The 22254-nt window shown below is 34.8% G+C and overlaps 1 protein-coding gene across 39 annotated transcripts in view; it reads right to left on the bottom strand.

Annotated features, from left to right (window-relative positions):
- Window positions 1-22254, bottom strand: part of LOC101711305 (calcium/calmodulin-dependent protein kinase type II subunit delta) — a 342306-nt gene that overhangs the window by 12385 nt on the left and 307667 nt on the right. For 9 of the 39 annotated variants that reach the window (XM_087199289.1, XM_087199257.1, XM_087199261.1 and 6 more), the window contains 4 exons: window positions 21308-21340; window positions 18580-18639; window positions 16110-16151; window positions 13698-13746 (listed from right to left, as the gene is read on the bottom strand). In XM_087199289.1, the coding sequence (XP_087055415.1) occupies window positions 13698-13746; window positions 16110-16151; window positions 18580-18639; window positions 21308-21340 (184 nt within the window). The remainder of the gene's footprint in view (window positions 1-13697; window positions 13747-16109; window positions 16152-18579; window positions 18640-21307; window positions 21341-22254) is intronic. The other 30 variants (XM_087199263.1, XM_087199265.1, XM_087199269.1 and 27 more) reach the window with 5 other exon arrangements.

Genomic DNA, 22254 nt, shown 5'->3' with positions numbered 1-22254 from the left:
AACTCAATTGAACTCTTGAACAAATGAACTTAACAGATGTTTACAGAATCTTCCACCCCACAAAATCAGAATACACATTCTTCTCAGCTGCACATGGGTCATTCTCCAAAATAGACCACAAACTCACACATAGAACATGTTTAAGTAAGTGCAAAGGAATTGAAGTTATCCCCTGTACATTATCAGACCATAGTGCGATGAAATTGGAGATCCACAGCAAAAGAAACTCAAAAAATTTCATAAACACGTGGAAATTGAACAACACACTTCTGAATAACCAATGGGTCACAGAGGAAATTAAAGAAGAAATCAGACAGTTCCTTCAATTAAATGACAATGACAATACAACATATCGGAATCTATGGGACACAATGAAAGCAGTCTTACGAGGGAAATTCATAGCACTGAATACGCATATTAGGAAAACAGAACAAGCCCAATTAAACAACCTGATGCTGCACCTCAAGCTTCTAGAAAAAGAAGAGCAGGACAACCCCAAAGCTCATACAAGGGAGGAAATTATAAAGATCAGAGGAGAAATCAATGCAATGGAGACTAAGAGAACGATACAAAAAAATCAATGAAGCCAAGAGTTGGTTCTTTGAAAGAATCAACAAAATTGACAAACCCTTAGCCAACCTTGTCAGAAAAAGGAAAGAAAAGGCCCAAATCCATGCAATTAGGAATGAAAAGGGTGAAACTACAACAGACCCAGCAGAAATCCAGAGGATCATCAATACCTACTTCCAGAACCTATACGCCAATAAGATGGACAACACAGAAGAAATGGACAGATTCCTACATACATATGAATTACCAAAGTTGAACGAAGAAGACCTAAAAATTCTGAACAACCCAATATCAACCAATGAAATTGAAAATGTAATTAAAAATTTATCAACTAAGAAAAGCCCGGGCCCTGAAGGCTTCACTGCTGAATTCTACAAGACATTTAGAGAGGAACTGCTGCTGCTACTGTTTAAACTCTTCAATGAAATTGAAAGGGAAGCAATACTCCCAAATTCATTCCTAGAAGCAAGCATCACCTTGATCCCCAAAGCAGAGAAAGACCCAACTGAAAAAGAGAACTATAGGCCAATCTCACTAATGAACATAGATGCAAAAATCCTTAATAAGATAATGGCAAACAGAATGCAGAAGATCATCAAGATCATACACCCTGATCAAGTGGGATTCATCCCAGGGATGCAGGGATGGTTCAGTATACGAAAATCCATCAATGTAATACACTATATCAATAGAGCCAAGGACAAAAACCATATGATTATCTCCATAGACGCAGAAAAAGCATTTGACAAAATCCAACATGCATTTATGAGAAAAACCCTACAAAAAATTGGAATAGATGGTCTCTACCTCCAACTGATAGAAGCCATCTATGAAAACCCAACAGCCAATATCATACTAAATGGTCAAAAACTGAAATCCTTCACACTAAAATCAGGAACAAGACAAGGATGTCCACTATCACCACTCTTGTTTAATATAGTACTGGAAACATTCGCCATGGCAATTAGAAAAGAGAAAGAAATAAAAGGAATAAAGATAAGAAATGAAGAAGTCAAATTGTCATTATTTGCAGATGACATGATACTCTATATAGAAGACCCCAAGAACTCCACCAAAAGTCTTCTAGACTTAATAACCAAATTCAGTCAAGTAGCTGGTTACAAGGTCAACACACAGAAATCAATAGCTTTCCTCTACACGAAGGACAGACTCACTGAGAGAAAAATAGCACAAATAATTCCTTTCACAATAGCATCCAAAAAACTGAAATACCTAGGAATCATCCTAATGAAAGAAATCAAAGACCTCGTCTCTGAAAACTATGGCACTCTGAAAAGAGACTGAAGATGATATCAGAAAATGGACAGACATCCCCTGCTCCTGGGTAGGAAGGAATAATATAGTGAAAATGGCCATACTTCCAAAACTGCTATATAGATTGAATGCAATTCCAATTGAGATCCCAGCAGCATACTTCATAGACCTAAAGAAAAACAATCCAAAAATTCATTAGGAACAAGAAGAGACTCAGAATAGCCAAAGCGATTCTAGGTAACAGAGACATGGCAGGGGGTATCACAATCCCCAACCTGCAACTCTACTACAAAGCTACTGTGATAAAAACTGCATGGTACTGGCAAAGAAACAGGCTTGAGGACCAGTGGAACAGATTAGAAGATACAGAAACAATGCCAGACACACTCAGCCATCTCATCTTTGACAAAGGAGCCGAACACCCTCACTGGAGGAAAGACAGCCTCTTTAATAAATGGTGCTGGAAAAATTGGGCTTCAACTTGCCAAAGATTAAAACTAGACCTGTATCTCTCACCATGCACTAAACTAAAATCAAAATGGATTAAAGATCTAAATATTAAAATAGAAACTCTGAACCAGTTGGAACAGAGGTTAGGTAGAACTCTTGAAGACATCGGTGTAGGAAAAGATTTTATGAACAAAACCTCAGTTGCCCGTGAACTAGCACAAACAATCAACCAATGGGATCTCTTCTTATTAAAAAGCTTCTGCACAGCAAGAGAAACCACCAGCAGTGTGAAGAGACAACCCACAATGTGGGAAAAAATCTTCACCTGCTCTTCCTCAGACAAAGGTCTATTATCTCGAATCTATAAAGAACTTAAAAAGATCAGACCTCCCAAATTTAAAGATCCAATCTGAAAATGGGCATCTGAAATGAACAGACATTTCTCAGACAAAGAAGTAGAAATAGCAAATAAATACATGAAAAAATGTTCAACATCACTGGTCATTCGAGAGATGCAAATGAAAACAACGCTGAGATTCCACTTCACTCCAGAAAGAATGGCTGCTATCATGAAATCAACCAATAAGAAATGCTGGCGGGGCTGTGGGGAAAGTGGATCCCTGCTCCACTGCTGGTGGGAGTGTAGACTGGTGCAAGCACTGTGGAAATCAGTATGGAGATACCTCAAAGAACTAGGACTGGAAGTCCCATTTGACCCCGCTATTCCACTGCTGGGGATCTTCCCCAAAGAAATAAAAGAATCATACCACAGTGATATATGTGCACCCATGTTCACAGCAGCGTAGTTTGTAATAGCTAAAACTTGGAAAGAGCCCAAATGCCCATCAACTGGTGACTGGATCAAGAAAATGTGGTTTTTTAATAAAATGGAGTACTACTCAGCCATAAAAAATGAGAAATTAGAGACATTTATAGCTAAGTGGATGCACATTGAGGCAATACTCTTAGGTGAAATAAATAGGACACACATGTGTAAATACCGAATAGTTTCTCTGGTTTCAGAAACTGAAAGTGTAAATAAGGACTAAATGTATAACAGGTCATGTGAAATAGGAAGAAAAGGGGCAAAGGGGAAGGAAGTGGGAGGGCTAGGGGAAAGGATAGAAGGAAATGGGATTAATATGAGAAAATGGAAAAATAGGAACAAAATTTTTGTAAATAGGGAGGGCTGGAGGGGTTGAAGGGAGGGCTGGGCAAGGGTGAAAAACAAGAACCAAGAGAGACTATGTAAAGGTGCAAATTTCCAATGATGAATGTCATTATATTGTATACCTAAAATGTACCAATTATTAGAATGAATAATCGATAATGTAAAATAGGAATAGAAGGTCCAAAGGGGTAGGGGTAGTGGGAGGCACAGGGGAAAGGAAAGAAGGGAAAGGAAAAAATGATGAGAAATGGAAAAAATGGAAATAAAGTCTTTGTAAATAGGGAAGGGTGGAGGGCGTGAAGGGAGGGCTAGGAATGGCGAAAAAATAAGAACCAAGATGCATTATATAAAGGTACAATTCCCAATGAGAAATGTAATTGTCTTGTATACCTACAACGTACCAATAAAAGAATTAAAAAAAACAAACAAAAAAACCCCCATATTACTTAGTCTCATTTATTCTAATATGTATGATAAATGTAAATTACCATAAATTATCAAATTACTAGAAAATGTAACTTATAGGACATATATATTTATGAGTGTGCATACATTGTTTTTCTTTTATTTGTTGACTTCAAGAGATAAGCAGTCATCACAGATATCATTCAAATTATTTTATGACTTAATACTGTACACACAGAAAATAACTTTGACTTGGAAGTTCCCAGGAGGACGATGCCTGGGATGCCGAAGATTATCACTGACCTTGCACAGGCAGATATTACCACGTTATTGCCAAAAAAGGAGGTTTAGTTTATAAAACCCTAGCAGAGAAGTTTCCGGTGATTCAGCACACTGCTCATGGTAAGAAATTCTAGCACAGATTCTGAGGAATTCAACTCAGGTATTGACATTTGCACACTTATCCCAAACAATTTTTTTGTTTATTTTATCCTTAGCAACAGGTAAACACCATATTTCATTGTTATTAATTTCATATACTTAAATAGCACCAATAAGTTCTTAAGGGTCTCCTCTTTAGTAATGGTTATGGATAAAGTGCTTCTATTTCTTGAAGAGAAATTTAAATATGTTATCTTATACACTCACACTGTTTCTGTACTGGCAAAAAACCTCTAAAATATCACAATAGACTCTTGGAAGTAAACTATCTTTCCTTATCGTTTCTTTTTTTCTATCCCCTTCCTCTTTCTCTTCTCTCTGTCTTTGTCTCTTTCTCTTGAACATGGTCTTTCTGTATAACACAGGCTGGCCTCAAACCCACAATCCTGCTGCCTCAGCCTCCTGAGTACTGCGAGTACAGATGTGTGTTTCCACACCCAGCGCCAAGCTACCTTTTCTGTGTAGACCATTAACTTTTTCAGAAATATTTCTCTATTTTTTTAGAAATATCTTACCTTTTTGTTCAACTTAACTTTGAGTAATATGACACAGTATCAAATTAGAATACCATAATTCTGAGGTAAGTAGGGTGTGTGCAGAGTAAAATTCTCTTTGTAGAACAGATAGTACTCCAAGATGTTTTTTTTGTTTCCCAATTGAAAACATTTCCTAGTTGGCCTTCAATAAAAATGAAACCATGGAGCAGAATTTCTTTCTTGTCCATTTAAAATGATAGCCATATGGCAATGAGATTTTGTCCATTATCTTGACTTTCTCTAAAATCCAAAATTCTCTTAACATTTGCTGTCTGTGTATTGCTAGGCACATTGAAAATAACCACATGGAATGATGTTAATAAAGAAACAAATGACCCTGTATAGAATCATTTAAAAAACAAATAAAACATCTTTCACATTTAGTCTGTTAGCTTCTGTTATAATGATCTGTGTCCCTTGGAAGAAACATTCAGCTGGTAATCTCAGGCTCTGAAGGGGACATCACATTGTTTAAATGCTTTTGCATAGACAGCTCCTTTTATATTTGTATTTTACATTTGGGGAAAGCATTCAGTCTACCTACTTTTCTTTTACACTCAACAGTGATAACTAAAATACAGCCAAAAGCGAATCAACTTTTCAAAACACCTGAAGAGATACCTAGAGCTAAAATCATCAATTTTGAGCCTGGTATGGTGGTGCATACCTATAATCCTAGCCCTCAACAGGCTGAGACAGACAGATTGCAGGTTCAAAGCCAGCCTGGGTTATATATCTCCAGGCCAACTTGTACTACACTGCAAGATGATGTCTTTGAATGAATGAATGAATGAATGAATTCGTTTCAATAAGAGAAGGGTTTGAGTTGTTACTTAAAAGATATAATATTTAAGTAAAAACAAAATATGTCTCTGCACTCAATGTTTTTTAATATATATTTATTTGGAACAATGGCTGAATAATTGAAAAAATGAGCAGTAAATTTCTTCATTCCTATTTGTCCTTTATGATTAACCTACAAATATGATCTAGACTCATGAATCCTAAAACAAAACCAAGACAGCAGGGCATAGTACTATACACTGGTTATCCTAGCACTGTGGGAAGCCAAGGCAGGAAGACTGCAAATTAGAGCCCAGCCTGAGGAATTTAGCAAGACTGTCTCAAACTAAAAAAAGGGATGGGAATGTAGCACAGTGTGAAAGCCCAGTTGAAAACAAACAAACAAACACCCCTTCAAAAAACAAACAACCTGCAACAAAGGTCAACCGGATCTTGACCGTAAGACTCCTTTTAGACACAGTGTTAAAATGGTCTTAACATCTTCAGTTTTCTACTCCTCGAATGCCAATATTGTTAAATTGTCTGGCTATGTAATGTTCCAAAACTTGGAAATGTTTAGGAAAACTTCCTTGATGAAGTTCATCTCCAGGACTGTACACAATTCTTGCATTTTAGTTAAGTAATACTGATTGTGATCCATTCTCTGTTTACTTAAACTAGAATACAGTACCCACAATTCATTCAGGATTAGCCTAAACTATTAGAAACTCAACCCTTGCCTTTTGCATGGTATATTTTTTAAAGACTTTATTCTTGAGAGCAAGAAAAGCAGCCAGTGTCTACCTAGCATATCGTACATTGAAGGTGCCCACAAAATAGTACAAAATACTAGTTTCACTAATAATAATGAACATACATTATTCCAGATGCAAAAAATAAAGTGTATTTTTACAAGTCTCTTTCATTAAACTTCTTCATTTAATAATGCCCTCTCTGCGTCTCCCTCCTACTACCTTACTTCTCTATTTAGCATACTGATCTGAAATGAAATAATCTGCAATGTAATAGAATGTTTAAATCACACAGGACTAAGTTTAATTTATTTGACTACTTTAGCTAATTTGTCCTGAACACATAAAAGAAATTATAACAGAAATTCATGGCAGAAAAAAAATCAGAGCTATTTCATTGACTTACAAGAAGAATCATAATATTGACATATAATTTCATAGAATTTTGAGATATATTTATTAGTAGGAAACAATACAAACACTCAGTAAAGGAGACAGTATTTCATTCATGTAATTACTTTGTTATAATATTTAATAAAATTCAAAGTTAATAAGACCAGTAATTAGAGTTTAATTTCTGTATAGAAGTGAATGAGGTCAAATAGTAATTTTGGATATTTTTATAGTAATTTTATAGATACTTTAAAAACATGAAATATGACCCCATAATCATTCTAATTGGAATGTGTTTAAAGATTTTATAGTCTATTTGTACTATTGATAACATTTTGAATATTACCACATTTCCTAAAACCACAGGAATTTATTCTTTTTTCTCAACCTTGAATTAAGTGTCTTTCTGTAATTATTTTGAATAGCTTATATTATTAACATCTCTTATTGTTAGGTAGTATATTATTGCATATATTCTAAAAAATACAAGGGACATCATAACAGCCTATTAATAGTATTGTGTAAAAGTGGGGTAGGAAAAAGCTTACAAGCTTATATTACTGATTTAATATCTAAATTATGCTGCTATGAGGAAACCTAAGCCACTTGGTCAGAGTTGATTAGATAAAAGATGGAACTAGAAGTAGAGTGTAGATTCAATCAGGTCACTGTTGATATTTTATATTTTACTTGAGTTTTCTTTTTTTTTTTTTTTAAGGTCTTGACAATTGAATTCAGGGCCTTTACATTGAGCTATATCCTCATCTCCTTTTTAAAACTTTGAGACATGATCTCAGTAAGTGATAAAGCTGCCCAGATTGACTTTAAATTTATAATCCTTCTGCTTCTACCTCCCAGAGTGCTGGGATTACAGGCTATTTTACATAGGTAATAACAAAAAAAGGGGATAGAATTATAATCTAAAAAGATAAAAAAGGCATACTAATAAATATTTAAAAACTTACATATAACTTTAAATTTAGCTTATTAAATTAGACCATAAAAAAAAAGCCAGGCATGGTTCAAGGCTATCCTGGAATACATAACAAGATGTTACCTCACAAATGAATAAACAAATAATAAATAAGTAGGGTCATATTTTTTACATAATGAAAAATTAGATACATGAACAAAAAAGGAAACTTTTACACTTGATATCTGTGCAACTCTATTATAATGTCAGGTATATCTTTGCCAGCTATGAAATGGTGAGTCAGATTATTTTTTATATTTCTTTCTTTTGCTTTTCTTTTTTTGGTACTGGGGATCGAACTCTGGACCTTGCACTTGCCAGGCAGGCACTGGAAGCACTGAGCTAAATCCCTGACCCCTATTTTTTATATTTCTAACTCCCACATAAGGTAAGATCTAAGAATAATAAATGTCAGAATTTAAAAATTTTGAGTTATTAAAATGACCCAAAACTTAGAAATTGATAAGGTTTAGAAACTGATGAAAGGAATTTTATGCTTGTTGCTTGGTATCTGGGGGAAACTATTTCTAGGACTCCTGGAGATAAAAATTTATGCATGCTTAAGTCCCTTATATAAAATGACATGGCTTTTGCATATAATCTGCACATACTCTCCTGTATACTTTAAATCACCTCTCTATAACTTATAACACCTAATAAGAGGTAAACATAAAGGCTATGTAAATGGCTGAACAGTTATTGTTTAGGGAATAATGACAAGAAAAATATCTGTTTATGTTCAATACAGATGAGGTTTTTATTTTTTCTGAATAGTTTTGATCTGCAGCTGATTGAATCTGTGGATGTGAGACGTGTGGATCCGGAGGGTTGACTACACTTGCTTTTAGAATTTATGCAATATTTCACAAATTTCAATATTTCATAAATTTTCACTTATTTCTAAAACTCATCACAGAATTTTGAAAATTTGCAAAAATAAGCTACTCATAAGAACTTCTGAGCTGGAAAGTTGATTAAAATATAGGGTGAGCCTATTTTCCTAATGTTAATAAGTGGTTGAATGCATTTATTTGTTAGTTTTTTGTTTTTGTTTTTATTTTGGACCTTGTTTTACCTGGGATGACAACAGTTTTGACTCTGCATTTTGTCAGCAGAGCTACACAAGCTCAAAGGTTGATACGAACCTCACAGAAGACAAAGGATAAGAGAAAAACAGAGTATGGAGGCAAAATAGAAGAAAGGTGAAAAATGAAAAGTAGAGAGAAATGCAACTATTGTGGACTGGTGGTAGAGTAGAATAAATTATGCATTAGTTCTGTTAGTTACTAATACAGATGTAACAGTTACAAGACCAACATGTAGACACATGTAGACAAAGGTTTTCTTTAAAATACCGTTTTAATGTCAAAGTTTGTATAAGATACCTGAAAAAAGTTATTTTATATTAGACTACATTTCCTCTAAGACATTTTTAGTCTAACAATATCATAATTATCAAAAGTTCTTAATTAAAATATCCAGGAGTTTCTTGATTTGCATAGCCTCTGGGGGTGGGAAAAGCATTGAAGACAAGCCCAAGCAACACACTGCATGAGAATCGAAAGAAGACAGGAGTCATTTTACTACCTGCCCCAGGAACTCCTTCAGAGAACTCAAGGATAGCTGAATCCCAGTAGTTCTCACTCTGGTCACTAATGTACAGATTTCCAAGACACAAAAAACTCATTCTTCAAGAGACTGTGCACCTTAGCTCAGAACCTAACATTCTGATGCCATCAAATACCAGACCCATGCAAGTGATAAAGGTGCCAACATTTTTGTCCTTAACTGGGCCTTCTGCAAATGTTCTAGGCAGCTTCATTACTATCACCTATTAATCTGGAAAAGAAAAAAGGGGTTAAAAAGGATGTAGCTCCCCACAAGTCAGTCTCACAGCTATAGTTCTCTTTGTAACATAGGGCTCCATGGCCTATACCTATAAGACGAATGAACTGCAGCAGGCGATCCAAGCAGTTCTAAGCAATGAGCTGAAGTGACATGCTGAAAGCAGAATGAGTGACAGAGATGACAGAGGCATACAGGAGCCCAACTTCAACAGCTGTTGCCTAACTCTGGCATGCTGGGAAAGAGCAGTGTGTGGCACGAACAGACAGGAGAACACTCATCAGGAAGGAGGAGGTGACCCTGGGCAATGGTGCTGGTGGGCTAAGAGCTGGAGAGGCATTGTGGTATACAGCGACAGGCCCTGTAAACTGTGGCTATAGCCACAAATGAAAGGATAGTCTTTGAAAGGATACTATGCAGAAAGGACCACTCCTAAGGCTCACTGGCTTTAGGCCACACCCACAGGGTGCAACACTGTTGGAACTGTCAGCCAGTAATGAGAGGTTAACACAACAAATCAATGGAAAGGACTGTATTAAATTGGAAGTACTGCTTTCAGCAATTTTGGCCTACAAATTTAAATTCTGATAACATAAGCTTGTTGTTGTAGGCAAACGTTTTCTTTTTCAAGTGCATAATGGGGTGTTATTGCCACAGTTTATGGATGCAGCATCCAAAACAGTATTTCATTTTTGATTATATGATAGAATTAGGAAGCTGCATAAAAGGTCAACACTAAGAATTCAACATATTCATTGCCTTTGGAGAAAGAGAATAATAAAATCTAAAAGCTTTTTAAAAATAAGGTTTGTAAAGGTAACTTCTTCAGAGTGGCTGTAAGCTCAAGAAGGAAAATGTTATAATTTAATACTAAAGATTTTAAGAAAAAAAATAAAAGGATTTTTAGATAAAAATGCATTTATTTTGAGTCACACTTTTCTACTAAGTTTTCTTGATATTTATTGAATTAAATAAGAGAAATGGGCCTAAATTATAATAAAAATGATCCATGGAAAGCTTACATAAAAATGTTTTGATTCTGAGTCTTTGCAACCTCTTGACTATGACACAAAAAATAATAGGTGGAGCTCAAGCAAACAGTAGGCCTTCCGTAAGTATTTGCCAAATGGATGAAGCATCTGAGAGCCTAGACATGGTTCAAAAGTAACCCAGACTGGGGCCTCAGAGAACTCTAGGCCATTCTGAATGTAGAGTAATAAGCAGTGTAAAGGAAAATGAGGCTCCTCCAAATCGTGGCTTTCTAGAGCATCCCTGATTCTCCTGATTGTGAAGCACCCTTTATGTATGTCCTACTTCTGCTTCTTTCTTTAAGAACAGGAGGCCTGTCCTGTCTGTGTCTTCCTTCTCCCCCAGAGAGGCAAGGAGAAGGAACTGTACTGCTGGTCTACCTCATTTCTTCCTCTGACTAGGTCACTGTGTGTGTTAAGCCCCACCCATTCCCTCACACCCCAGTGGGGAGAACACAGAAGGTGTCACTGCGGAGGAGTTCTTCGAGATTGGGGATTAGCATGGGAAGCCTATGATATGGTATTCATGAGATCATGTGCCACCATGAGACAAGGTTCTAGATGCTGGTGTTAGACACCCTCCACAGGAGAAAGCAGCAGGTACAGGCAGAGCTGTGTCAGCACACAGGGGAGCTACTGAAACATGCCTGAAAGAGCTGTTTAAAAGTGCGGTGTTTCACAGCAATACCAAAGCTGTATATGAAAAGGACAAGGCCAGAGAGTATATGTGTGGAAGGAAGAGATGTACTTTTGTGGATATGACATGGCGTTATACAGAAGAAGTTGGGTTATATGACTGACAGTCTTTGTGAGCTCTTAGATGTTAATGTATGTAAATTTCTGTTCTAACAGAGCTGGACAATAAGCACATTTTCTACTAAGCTCCCCAGAGCGGTGACAAATTCTAAGGCAAAGGAAGAGAGCATCATCTTTCAAATGCAGAACTATTTTAAAGTCTTTCTTGGGGCCGGGGATTTAGCTCAGCGGTTCCAGCGCCTGCCTTGCAAGCTCCAGGTCCCGAGTTTGATCCCTGGTAGCAAAAATACATAAATAAACAGCGTCTTTCTTGAGGATTGTGGGTTGATAAATGGAGAGACTCCTGTACAAGCTTATTACTTGGACAATAAATACATTAAAAACATTCATCATCATTTCACATACCATCTTCCTGATAGAATGATGGGCTGGGGGATTTTTCAAAGCATCATTTAGTCTTACAAATTTCTGACATGATTCAGTATTAGCTAACAAACCCTATATGCATGAGTCTTACAGACAACAAAACGAGGCCTAAGATGCTATATCTATGCCTCTGTGGCCATAAACACACTAGTAAAATTAAGCAGAAATTTAATTTACTTATTAGGTTTAGATAAATAAGTCAAAATACCTTGGGCTCAATATATCTGGACTTTTTTTTTTCTCTCATCATTATGTTAACTTTCCCTAAATACTTAGTGTACGTACACTCAGCACAATTATAGAGACAAACACTGCTTCCCTCGTGACATCCCAGAGGAACTTTTTTTCCCTTTTTTTGTTGCACAGGGATTGAATACAGGGAACGCCTAGCTATATCCCCAGCCTTTTTATTTTATTTTGAGACAGGATTCCACTAAGTTTCCCAGGCTGGAGTCAAATTTTCAATCCTCCTCCTTCAACCTCCAGAGTAACTGAAATTATAGGCATGCATCACCACACACAGTGAGGGTCTCTTTTTAACACTATTTATGTAATAAATAAATAATTACAACCCTGGTCATAATCACTAAGGAATAATGATATCCCGTAGTGAATGAGCTGAATGTAGCAAGATGTTAGTATTCTCCTAATCTTATTTAGTTATATAAAGATTTACTTTCTCCACTAGATAATAAAACCTTCATCAAGGAAGAATATAAAAACAATCATAGGAAATATTTGCTTAGTTGAAAGAGGTAACAGATCCAAAACGCTTATAAAGATGGTTCTTCCTGAATCACTGTGAGAGCTAAATAGCGCATCTGTTTATGTGGTTAAAATAATCTCCTTATCTAATGTAACTAGCATCAGTGATTAATACCATTACTTCAGTTCAAATTTTAGCTCATGGGTAGAAGTGAGATGAACAGATCTACTAAATAAAATCCTCCACACAGCTATCCACCTTTGCTCTGTAAAAAACAATGTCTGGCTACCTCTAGCAGTCAGTTCAGTATGCTACTAATATAAATAGAGCATACTTTAATCTCATCAGCTGTTCTATTCAACCAGAAGGGAAAAAGTCAGCAGAGATGACTAGCAATTTGTGGTCTACAGCCAGTTTTATTTCTTAAACTGTCCCTATGCCTCCTTGAGGCAAGAGTTTCCTAGTTCTTTATTTTTTTTCCAGTACCAGGGATTGAACTCAGGACCTTGTGCTTGTGAGGCAGGCACAGCGCCACTGAGCTAAATCCCTGGCCCTAGATTCCTAGTTCTTGACTATAACATGAACACAGCTTTCAAAGAGTATGTTTTCCTAATACCACCTAGAGAATTAGAGCTGGATGATACCATTAGGTAAATAATCTTTCCAGATAAGGCCTAATTAAATGATAGATCCATCTTTCAATTTTCTTTATAATCTTTTAAGATTTCTACTTTAAATCTGTTTATTGTTATCATATTTTTTCAGAATAGCTTCAAGACACAGGCCTGTAGATGCTGTAGTTACATACACTGAATTATAAAAATGAAATAAAACTGCAATGTGGCCAAAAGGAAGTAAGGCAACTGCAAATATGTGTTTGGTCTGTTTGTACAGAGCAATTGAAATGTCAGTAGCTAAAAACACTTTGACAACCAAAATGAATGGTGGTTAAGAATGCATTTGGAAATCACAGGAAGAAAGGATAAAAAGGCTACCAAATACAAAATTCCATTGATCCCCACTTGAGACCATCAAAAGTTTAAAAAATGTTATTTTCATACTATATCCTTGAATATAAATTATTTTCTAAACATGTTTCACGACATGCCCAAAGTGTGTATTTTGGGTTTTTTTCCTGGTATATATGGATTGTGAGTTAGGATTTTTCATCTCTGATTCAATCATACCTTTTATATCTTCATCCTCAATTGTTGTATTTGAACTCTCTGTTGACTCCTGTTGAGAAGAAAACACATTTTTAAGTTACAGACAGTGAATAGCTTGGCTTCTTAAAAAATTGGCTAGTGATTTACATATCATGCAAAATTCTTGAGCAGGCTGTGTGCATATGTTGACATGCAAATGGAAAAATACACTAAGTGGTTTTTAACAGAATAAAATGTCAAATGCTGTAAACATTTCAAAAAGGGAGTACTCTGGTTGCCTAATATCCAAAGCAGTATAAGTCCAGGTGAGTTGTAGAAGTGGCAGAAATACGCAATTTATTTTCCGAACTGTATAAAGGTGTCTTTGTGTTACAGTGCCTCAAAAGGTGTGCTTTTTGTGTTTTTTAAATGAAAAATTGAGTACATTATTCACATGAATTTGAATCTTAAATAGAACAATTTTTATTTCCAATTTATCAATAAGTAAATAGCACCTTCTGTGTCAGGCACTATTGTCAAACGCTGAACTTTCAGTCTATCTATCCACCTTACTCCTTTGTAAATAGAAGAAAGCATTCATTGTATCATTTAATGAAGTAGCTAAAGAATTAAGCTTAGAAAGGCTGAAAATAGCTATAAGAAGAATTTTTTTCATATTTATGATCAACACAATGGGATTACAATAAATAATTTACTTTTCAGGGACAATTAGATTTTTCCAATCTTTTCTCAACTAGAAACTGTCTGTTATTGATAAGAGACTGTCTCCCATAACGAAAAGCTTTCTTTGTAAAACTACAAATGAAGTTGAAGATTAGTAAGCACACTGAAAAGTACACTGTAATTGTCCATATTAAATATATTCTTAAAATGATTTGATAAATATTTCCATTAAAATGTACTAAGATATTTTTTGGCAAAGAAATTTTTCACTATTCATAAGAAAGACACAATATTCTAATTGGAATGATTAAAGGCTAGGGCTGAAAATAATTGGAAACAAACCTCCAATTAACAGCTACATGAACAGTGATGAAAAACAGATTTTGGAAAGTGATTCAAATACTAGTCTGTGTCCTTTTATAGATTAAATATTTTAAAAAGTGATAAATTTATATAAGTATCATATACAATCTTTAAACCAAAGTAATAAACATGGATCCAGAGTTCTCCTACATAGCCAAAGAAACGTCTTCATGCATTTCTCAATGTGATGTAGTGTTCAGATTTAAATTCAAAATGAAGGTAAACCCATGCACTGTAAAAATAAACTAATTCATGTAAGCAAGAAATACCATGCATCTCTTACAAATGGTATAGCTAGAACTATGGAAGGGTTCACTCCACTGTTGTGCTTGGTCTTTCATTTGCTAATCCTATTAAAAAATTATTCTCATATGTGATGCTACTGACTATCAAGTCTTTTAGGGATATAGAATATTTCCAGTGTTATGACTATTGAATATATCTCATCTTAAAAACACAACATTTCCCATTTTTTTACTTTAATGATTTTAATATTGATCAGCTAACCATTAAAATAGAGAGGAAATGTTTTCTAAGCCTTCAACATCGTTGATACAAGTAAGGAGAAGACCCATAACTATACTAAATATTTGAGAAAAGTTGGATGATGTATTTTGCCTTTCCTTAGAAATAAATAATGTATAAAAAGTAATGAACTGGAAACATGGAATACATTCATAAAATGTCTCCTTCCATCCTACAGACATGTATGCAAGTGCTGTTATTTAGTTAACAAGCTATACAAATAATTTACGATGGGTAGAACATATTAGTCTTCATTCAGCATAAGTAGTTAGAAAATCTGTTACTGAAATGCATACAACTCAACAATGACAAACATATTTCACAAAAAGGGAAACTGATTCTCTTTAAATTTATGTCAAACAACAACATGGTCCACAACAAAGAACTCAACAACAACAACAACACAAAAAAACCCCACTATGGCAACAAAATAGAATAAAACTAAAAAAAAATTAAATATAAACAAAAACCTATGAATGTAAGTTGATAGTTCTGAAGACAATGGAATGACAGCAAGAAATTCTAAGATTTCAAGCAGTATATAGATCCACAGTACAATGCAGAAGGAGACATGGGAAAAAGAAAAGACCAGATGAAATTGCTTAAGATACACAGTCATCTTGACATAAAGACTTTGTAAATGTTTAAACTGACTTTTACTTTTTATTGACTAAGGTATTATTCATTTCTCTTTTAGGCTGTCATTTATTTTTAATTGAAAGAAGTCTGTGCATGGTTTTAGACCAATTAGGCCGAAAAGAAAGTACAGTAGAAAAAAGGTCCAGATTTTCTTTTCTAGTTTTAGATAATGAACCAATTTTGATTATTTGATGAGATGTGTAATCTTGTGAAAGCCAGATGATGTTGATTCTTTCTGAATACCTTGTTTCCATCAGGGTTGTGGATTACAGTAGTTTGGGGCTCCTGAGTGAGAACAAAATAGAGAAAGAAACAGTTTGCATTGGTAAATACATTCTTACTAGTTGGAGGGATAGAGCAGAGTGAATCAACTGACAAAACGAAAGAGTGACAAGAGCTAAAGCCATGTTAGCTGCTGCCAGATGCTGCAGCTGACAAGATCTCTGATGAAAGCTCTCCCTGGTGGGCCCATGAGGTAGGGCACCTCCCTACCCAGAAGCAGCATGCAAAAGACCTTATTCCTGATCGGGATACAGACAAGGCTTTGAAGCTGGGAGACCTAAAGAGGCACTCACTGTTTCACCACATCCTATGCCAGACAGTGCTTGCCTTTCTTCTTTAATGAGTGGCCTATTAATGTCTGTCACATAGAAAACTAGACAAGGACACTGGAGATAATCTTTGACAAGATTTTCAATTCTCTAGGAGATATTTTTTAGCTGTGTTGCTCTGAGAATTGATTATGGTGCCATTATACTTAACACATAGCTGAATATTCTTGGAAAAATCTAGAAATGCTGGACATTTAAAAAATGTCTATACTAAAGAATTTACTCCAAAAGTTCATGAGAAATTCTAAGGAATATTTATTAAATGGTTCATTTACAAGGTTCTATAACTAATCATACAACCACTATAATCAGAAACATGTTGCTACTAAATCCTGCTTTAATTCATTTCTAAAATTTTCTTACTTTATGGATTTTATATATAGAATAATTGATTAAGTCAAGTTTTTCCATGATGAAAATATTATTTTTCCTGTTGCTTTCTATCAGAAAATCAAAACAATATTGTCAACTGGAAAATAATATTCAAATAACTGATAGAAAAAAAGACTCAATGTTCATACATCAATTCCCGGCTTGGCACTTTCATTGCACAATGTCCTGGCAACTGGGAGTTACTGCCAACTACAGAGAGTCCTCTCCCAATACAGGCACTTTCCTACCACAATGGTTTACAGCACACACTGACTATATCTATTGCTTCTCTTCTTCCTTCCCTGACTAAGCTGGGATCAACACTGTTTTTATTTTTTGTGGCTGTGGGGACAAACCCAGGAATCTGCACCTGGCGGGCAATTATTCAACCACTGCTATGGTTTAGATCTAAAATGTCCCCCCACATTCTCATGTGTTCAGAGGTAGGGTTTTTGGAAGGTGATTGGATCATAGGGGTGCTGCTCATGAGTGGATTAATCCATTGATGAATCCATAAATGAGTATGTTACAAGTGGAGCTTGCCTGGAAGAGATGCATCACTGTGGGCATGACCTGGAATGGTGTATTCTTGTCCCCTGACCCTTCCTATCCCTCTGCTTCTGGCCACCAAGAGTTGAACAGTTTTTCTCTGCCACAATTCTCTGCTATGATACTTGTACCTTGAAGCCAGTTGACTATGGACTGAAACCTCTGAAATTGTGAGCCAAATAAACCTCTCTTCCTTTAAGTTGTGGGTGTCAGGTATTTTGTGCCTGTAAGAAAAAGCTGCCCAGTATATAATCACTGAGATACTCCCCAGCCCTGATAACCTGCTATCTTGAAGTATCCTTCCTTTAAATGTTTTTAAATTGAGCCTACTGGTTAATCCAAGGGAAATAATCCCCCAACATTTTCTATTTATTTAAAATAATAGTACAGGGAAAGGAGAAATTCAGAAACATTTATGAAAATCATAAATTAAAATATGGAACAGTTTGTGGAAAATATTATGGAACTCAGAGCAAGTGACAGTAGTCAAATTTTGAATTTGAACATAACACCATTTCAAGGTGTCAAACTGATTTAGTGAATTGTGTGAATTTGAGTGAAATGAACAAAACTAGTTTCCACTGGTAATTCTAATCTATGCACTTTTTATTCTTTGGATTAATGTGAAAGTGACAGTTTAATTCAAAACACAACAACAACAAAAAAGCTTTAAATTACCCAATGCCTCTTTATCTCAGTGAGATCTTACAAAGCCATGTTGTCTTTCAGTTAGAAAACAGGAACTTTGAATAAGGTCTAGGTTTATGTGGTCTAGCAATAATCCTGTTAGCTCTACTCAATGCCAACGTTTGTGGCATGGGAAGAAGAAACCATTGTGTGCACAAAAGCTAGCGTCATCAGAAGAGCTAAGAGCGACCAAAGCACATTCTACTGTATTTCTAAGGCAGCATGCAACAATCTCAGTTACAGAGACCAGAACAACGCTCAACAATGAAATGAGATAATCTTATGTTAGAAACACACTACTTGACAGCCATCTTAACGAAAAGAAAAAAAAAGAAATGAACTTTTTTTCATATCTTAACAGCAAAAAACCCCAAGAAAATAGTTTATATAGATAGATAGATAGATAGATAGATATACAGTAAAAGCAAATGAAAGAAACAACAAAAGAAAAACAGTAAAGAACTTAAGAAGGGTTACAAAGAGTCCAGGTATACCAGCGCCGGGGTAGGAATATTTTCTTTGGGGCTGGTTACCACGTTGGCTTTGTTGTTTATCTGTGGGTATGCAGAAAATAGAAAGAAACACCTTAAACCCCTTGGTAGCCAATGTCTCCATATGTAGCATGTCTACATAGAGATACAGCCATGAAAATAAAGAGCCCTGAAGATGAACGGGAAGGACAGGGTGATGACAGACAGCAAGGGTGCCACTTCCAGCCTCTGAAGGTCACACACAGCCCTGAACCTTGTCTATGATGGTGCAATGATAAAACAGACATGGCTGCTTTGGCTGTGCCACCTTAGGAAGCAGACAAAATGCTGCTTCCATGAAGCTCAAATAGAGTTTCAGAGAATAAAATGAGTATAACCATTTTCATGCTCTTCAAGTTGGATTCTGTCTCCAAGCTTCACTGCTATAAATATATTCCTTTTTTAAATTATCATTTTATTATTGAGCCTGAAGTCACACACAAATCATCTTTCTCTGGAGAGCCACCATGACTTTGTTTACTAGACACTCCAATTAAAAATTTACATCTTGAGACAAAATGCAGGTGTCAAAATATTTTTCTCAAAGTGGTAAATCTGGGTCTCCTCTAAAAATATATCAATTATTAGTGGGAAAATAAAAGTCTTTACTATATGTTGAATATAAAATTGTTCAAAACTGTTTGAGAGAACACTTCATTTTCTGTCGAAGTGTTATGTTATAATCGAAGAATATATTTGGTAATATCATTTCCTCACATTTACACAATTGGCTTTAACAATCAAGAAGTTCCCTTTGCTACTGTGGAAGCAATGTTTTGACAGAAACTCAAAGGGCAGTAAATTTTATAATGGCACACAGAAAAGTAGTGACTTGAAACTATAATTGAGTTTGGGCTCTCAAGAATCAAAGACTAAAAAGTAAGAATCAACATTCTCTTAAACTCATGCACAACATATTACATTATAGTTATCAAAGAGAAATATAAACTATATTCATTTTCTTATATTATCAAGGTATTTTCATTATACATTATTTTCTAAAGGAATATACCCCACAATTTTAATGAATGTATAAATGTACTTAAAGAATTAAAGAGAAACACATACAGCATAAAAGAGATGATTATACAGTTGTTTGGGCTTTCCAGAAACTTTGTACTTTATGGCTATAGGTTATATTGGAATTAGGACTGAGAAGAAGAGGTAGCAGAAGTTAATTTAGGCATGTAGTGTTTTTCTTTTCTATTCATTCACATTTTTGTGGTTACTGGGATCAGCATTATTCAAACAAGCTATAACATTGCTGTGTGGCATGCAGGAAACTTAAATTTTCCTTCTTTGCAAAATTCATTACATATTACACTATCAATCTATAGTTTGCAGGTATTTTTAGAAAATTTTTTCTTAAAGTGCAAAGAACTTAACACGAAATTTGTACAAGAGTTAAAAAAGAGATATAGAAAAGAGGTAATAGTGTCTATTAAAGAGAGATCGAAATGTATTTAGGTCAGTGTAGGACACATGAGAAAAGGGGAGGGATACAAACAAATAACTATTCAGGAAGTGTGCTTGGAAAACCATAGCTGGCTTCTCATTAAATGATCAGGGGCACTTATGATGAAAGTGTCACATGTATTTAAAATGCTATATTTAATTTATATTAGTGAATTCAAATGACAGAAATTTTCTCATATGTTTATTCTGTTTCAAGATAAGATTGATTTTTTTGCCTAAGATGTGCTTGCTAAACACTGCTTTATTTTAGTGAAAAGGTCTCATATGCATACCTATGCACACATACTTATATGCACAAGCACACACATGTCCTCTCTCCCACATTCACACATAGATTCTTCACAGGGTATCCATACCACCATCTCTCTCAAATGAAGGCCATTCTGTCCAAGTAAACAATTCTTTAGTGTCAGGTATAACAGGCATGAGTTAAATTAGCTTAATGATCTTTAGTTTCTTTGTTTTTACTATGGGAAATATGTTAGAGGTATTTCTAATATCAATTAATTATAGATAATAGAAAAAATTCTAAGTAAAAAACTAGATCTTCTTTTCAAAGAGTCAAATATCAGCCTATGTTCAACCATGCTGTTCTTTTTTAAACATACAAGTGAATGTAATTTTTTTTTTACATATGGACACATAATATTTTTCCCTAAGATCTGAATTGAATCAGATATTTAAATGATACACTGAATTATTTTTATGAGGCATAGGTGAGGTATCCCTATTTCTTGGGTACTGAATTTATTAAGGGCTGAGGTTAAAACATATTTCTTTTCTTTTAGGATAGGTCTACAATAAGATCATTTTCACATTATTTGTAAACTTTGTAGTGAATGTATTATAGTCTGAGCTCCTATTTTAGCAATCATGATCATCACTTAAAAACCCTACAGTGTTATCAGTTATCAGTAAGCATTCATTAATCATGTCATGTTCTCTTTATTTTCAAAGAAGAAACTGGACTTTGGCCATATGGAAGGTCAAACTCATTAACAGGATATGGATGAAGAGTTAACTTCTTCCATGTTTAAAAAATTCAATTTCAGAGAAAATCAATATAATGTGAAAGTGGACTACTCCATTTTGACAGGTTATGATTACTATCCTGTAATAAGTCTACTCTCTCATTTACACTAACTTAGGTAAATATGAATGTTTTATTTCTATGTGTGAATTTTTGAGAAGAAATTTTGCAGAGAGAGATCCTCACCATCATCTGAACACTCGAACTGGACTTCCTTTTCTGAATTGACCAGTCAAAGAGAAAGGAAAAGAAAAAAAAATGACCAGTTGAATTTAAAGCACGGAGTACAGAATAATTTTGCTTTTGAAGAGGAGAGATAAGTTTGCTAAAAGAAAAAAGTTCTGAAAATATTTCTTTCTCTGTAAGGGTAATAGTAAAAATCAACATCTCCATCAAAAACTCTGAGTTCTCTATCACTGAATGGTACAGAAAAAAACATGGAAAATTTAAAATACCACATTTCTACCAATGTAACATTGAGAAAAAGGCAAATATTAACTGTCATTATTGAAATCCAAAGTCCAAAAATAAGCAGAAGGAAGATATGATTACAGGTTGAGGAAGGAAGTGGTATACAGAAATGCCTTCCTGATAGGATCACAAATGCATGGTCACCATGGCTCTGGAAATTCCCAAATCACACATAGACAGGTGGTAGAGAAATGATGGGATATGAACATAAGGGGTGACAAATGATTTTCTATGCTATATTTTCAGAATGAACTGACCACTTGACTTTGAGTCAAGTTCAAATGTTAAACTATTAATTCCCAGAATGCTGAAGTGTTGATAAGGAATGCATGCATCTGCTATTGGAAGAGAAATAATAGGATTAAAAAATAAGACATTTTTATGATACTTTAAAAAGAGAATAGATATTATTATGCACATACATGGTTATATTCCATCACAAGTAAACTCTCTTGAAACAAATACAGTTATATTATTTTGATTAGAAATATAAAAAAATTAAATCAAAATATCCTATTTTTCTTGGAAATTTTTCTAATATTTTTTTCAGAGGATGCAATTCAAATCTGTTTTTAAATCTTACAATAGAAACATACAGAACAATTTAGACCTCTACAAAAGCTGCCCAAGCAGAGTTTTGTCATCTTATGTTGGATTTCTCA

The sequence above is a fragment of the Heterocephalus glaber genome, unplaced genomic scaffold, assembly GCF_053883595.1.
Source record: "Heterocephalus glaber isolate CG9 unplaced genomic scaffold, H.glaber_assembly_v1.0 deba00001690, whole genome shotgun sequence".
In the NCBI taxonomy this organism is placed as follows: Eukaryota; Metazoa; Chordata; class Mammalia; order Rodentia; family Bathyergidae; genus Heterocephalus; species Heterocephalus glaber.
Note: the sequence above shows the minus strand (reverse complement) of the source record. Positions and strands in the feature narration are given on the sequence as shown.